General features: G+C 34.9%; 1 protein-coding gene across 1 annotated transcript; it reads left to right on the forward strand.

Moving 5' to 3' along the window:
* Nucleotides 1–1,394: 1,394 nt before the first annotated feature.
* On the forward strand, nt 1,395–2,311 carry LOC116351447 (shootin-1-like). The gene is made up of 3 exons (XM_031783550.1): nt 1,395–1,915; nt 1,985–2,164; nt 2,239–2,311. The coding sequence occupies exons 1-3, from the start codon at nt 1,395–1,397 to the stop codon at nt 2,309–2,311; spliced, it is 774 nt and encodes a 257-aa protein (XP_031639410.1).
* Nucleotides 2,312–2,639: the final 328 nt, after the last annotated feature.

The raw sequence follows: 2,639 nt of genomic DNA on the forward strand, positions 1-2,639 counted from the left end.
ATGATGAATGTTGATGAATGCAGATGAATGTCAATGAATGTAGTATATATTTAAACCAATGCATTGAACAATATGGCGCAATACGGAATAATACGAACTCAGTCCAAATTAAGTTCGGCCATAAGTAGAGCAAGTTCAGCATCCAAATCCTCATCTGGTGTATTAATCCGTGAAACATTTGGTAATGCTCTTGGAATCGGTCGGTGTCGAAGAGGTGTTGAATGTTTTATCTCATTGTTCTTGTACCATTTCGATCCATCTTGTACGTATTCTCCAGATGACCAATCCATTGCGTATGTTGTATATAACCAATGACCAGAGTCGATAGAATTTGCTTTTGGTTGAGCCATTCTTTCTAATTAACCAAAATTATATTTCAAACGATTTTTAAATAATCTATGACCGTCTATGATAAAATGAAATAATTATAAAATACCGTAAAATACAGAACTAACCAATTCAAAATAAAATAACACAAAAATAATCCAATGCAATGGCAACACAGATAGATATAACGGCTACGGCCAAGTGACGAGTTGTTCTTCTCTAAACCGCTCTAAACGATTTTGATGCAAGTGAATTCAATAACCGTAAATAACGTTCATTTGCGTTCATCCAAATTGCGCCAAATTCATCATAGCTTACATCGGCTTACTTTGATTTCGTTTGGCTTACACTTCACCACACTCATTCTGTTTCTCTCTTATACACGTTGTCAGCATTGTATACACTCGTTCAGTTTCTTTCTAATCATGCCTTGGCCGTCTTTGGCACAAGTTTCAAATTTGTCAACAGAATCCAACCGAATCCAACAGAATCGCATACAAAAACACGCAAGCACATAATAGTACGGAATAATATAAGACAAGCGAAGAAAGGTCGAGAACGGTCGAGAAAAATATCAATGCAATGAAATTTCTTAGAGCACATTTGTCCGAAAGTGCTTCTTAATGCTTAATACATATACCTTGAGATCGCAAACAAGTGTATCTACACATACACATACAGACACACACTTTCCCGCACTTTCCCTCTGTTTCTCTTGGTCGCTCTTGGTTTCACTCTAATACACGCTTATACACATTGCCTCTTATGTTTGACAGTTTTCATTTATTTGTTTGTTACAACCTAATGCAGTGGTGAAGAATCTGGTACAAATTTGTGCCATTTTACATAAACACACAGACACATTTGGTTCAATTTCGAGCATACACACACACACAGAATAACTTAAGACAAGTGGCAATGCCGTGAAATTGTTTTGACGCATTTATCGTTACGTTCTTAATACCTTGAGACGCCTTGAGATCGTAGCAAGCGGCTACAAGCCTGTCTTATTGCAAATTAAATTCTATTAAATTATCAGTTTTGTTTGAGGCGGCTTGAGGAGTATAATGGAGGAGGATATTCTGAAAAAATTTAATATTCGTGGCTGCAAAGTAATATTGGAGCAGAAAAATTTTGATGAATATCGGCAAAAGCCAAATCAGAGAAGATCCAAGAGAAAACGGAGCATTCATACCGCATCTCTACCTGAGCAAAAAAAAGTATGTCACCAATCAATCACCAGCCGACAATCGAAACAATTAATCGCTTGCCTTGGATGTGGTGAACACCAAGTCACTAGTTCGAAAGCTGATTTTTCAAAGCATAACTGTCCGGGAAGAATTGACACAGGAAAGATAAAGCAATGCATTGAAGTTTTACAAAAATCAATGGATGGATGTATTGAACCAGCTGAACTATCACAGATGATTACAGCACCACCGCCACCACCGCCGCCACCGCCAAAACTGCTGTTAGCACCACCCTTGTTGAAACTCGTAAAGTCAAAGTCTCAGCCAGTTCAAAAACGGAAAATTGTACACAGCAAACGTCATTTAGATTTGTGTGCAGAATTACATGAACGATTCAAGTAAGTTCATTTTTTTATTTTTGTTATTTGTATTATAACATATTTTAATAATTGTATTGTAAATCACAGAAAAGTATCTCAGCCGAAAAATAAACTTTCATCAACGTCGCCATTCGAACCAAATTCCTGTAAATCGAATTCCATACAACCGAAGATCAACGATTTGTCGTCAACAAACAACACTGCATTGAAACTGCAAACTTTGACAAACAAAGAGGAAAATCAAAGTGAACTTTTAAATATTTTAAGGTACGTTTTAATTTGGTGAAAAATATTGTGTAATTGTAATCAATAAATTTAATATGTATTACACTTTATTACAGAAAAAGAATTCCATATGTACAGGACACAGACGAAGAAGGCGATGATGACGAATGGAATAAAGAAGAAAACTAAAAATGATTAATTAAATCACAATAAATCTCGTATCCTGAACGATCCTAAAAGTTACGATTGATAATAATTTTACGAATAAAAAGCGATTTAAAGTCGCAAAAAATAAGCAAACAAATAAATAAAAATGTGTTTTTTGTAACTGTATATCTCCTTATTGTTTTACTCGGTTTTACTTCAAATAACCATTTTTTTTAGCATAGAATCGCATAGAATTTCAGTCGATTTCAGTGCAATGACTATATACGGCTATATATTTACCGATATTCCGCGATATTCACTTTGAAATCGTGATAAAAGATAAGAAAAATCCAATCCAATTTGAAATCGT

This window comes from Contarinia nasturtii, unplaced genomic scaffold, assembly GCF_009176525.2.
Source record: "Contarinia nasturtii isolate CC-2019 unplaced genomic scaffold, AAFC_CNas_1.1 Cnas_scaffold_186, whole genome shotgun sequence".
NCBI lineage: Eukaryota > Metazoa > Arthropoda > Insecta > Diptera > Cecidomyiidae > Contarinia > Contarinia nasturtii.

What these genes read in the sequence shown, in the direction of transcription:
- LOC116351447 (XM_031783550.1), top strand. Translation starts at nt 1,395, where the DNA reads ATGGAGGAGGATATTCTGAAAAAATTTAATATTCGTGGCTGCAAAGTA. An exon ending in GAATTACATGAACGATTCAA is followed by an intron (nt 1,916 to 1,984) that starts GTAAGTTCATTT and finishes TGTAAATCACAG; the next exon opens with AAAAGTATCTCAGCCGAAAA. An exon ending in GAACTTTTAAATATTTTAAG is followed by an intron (nt 2,165 to 2,238) that starts GTACGTTTTAAT and finishes ACTTTATTACAG; the next exon opens with AAAAAGAATTCCATATGTAC.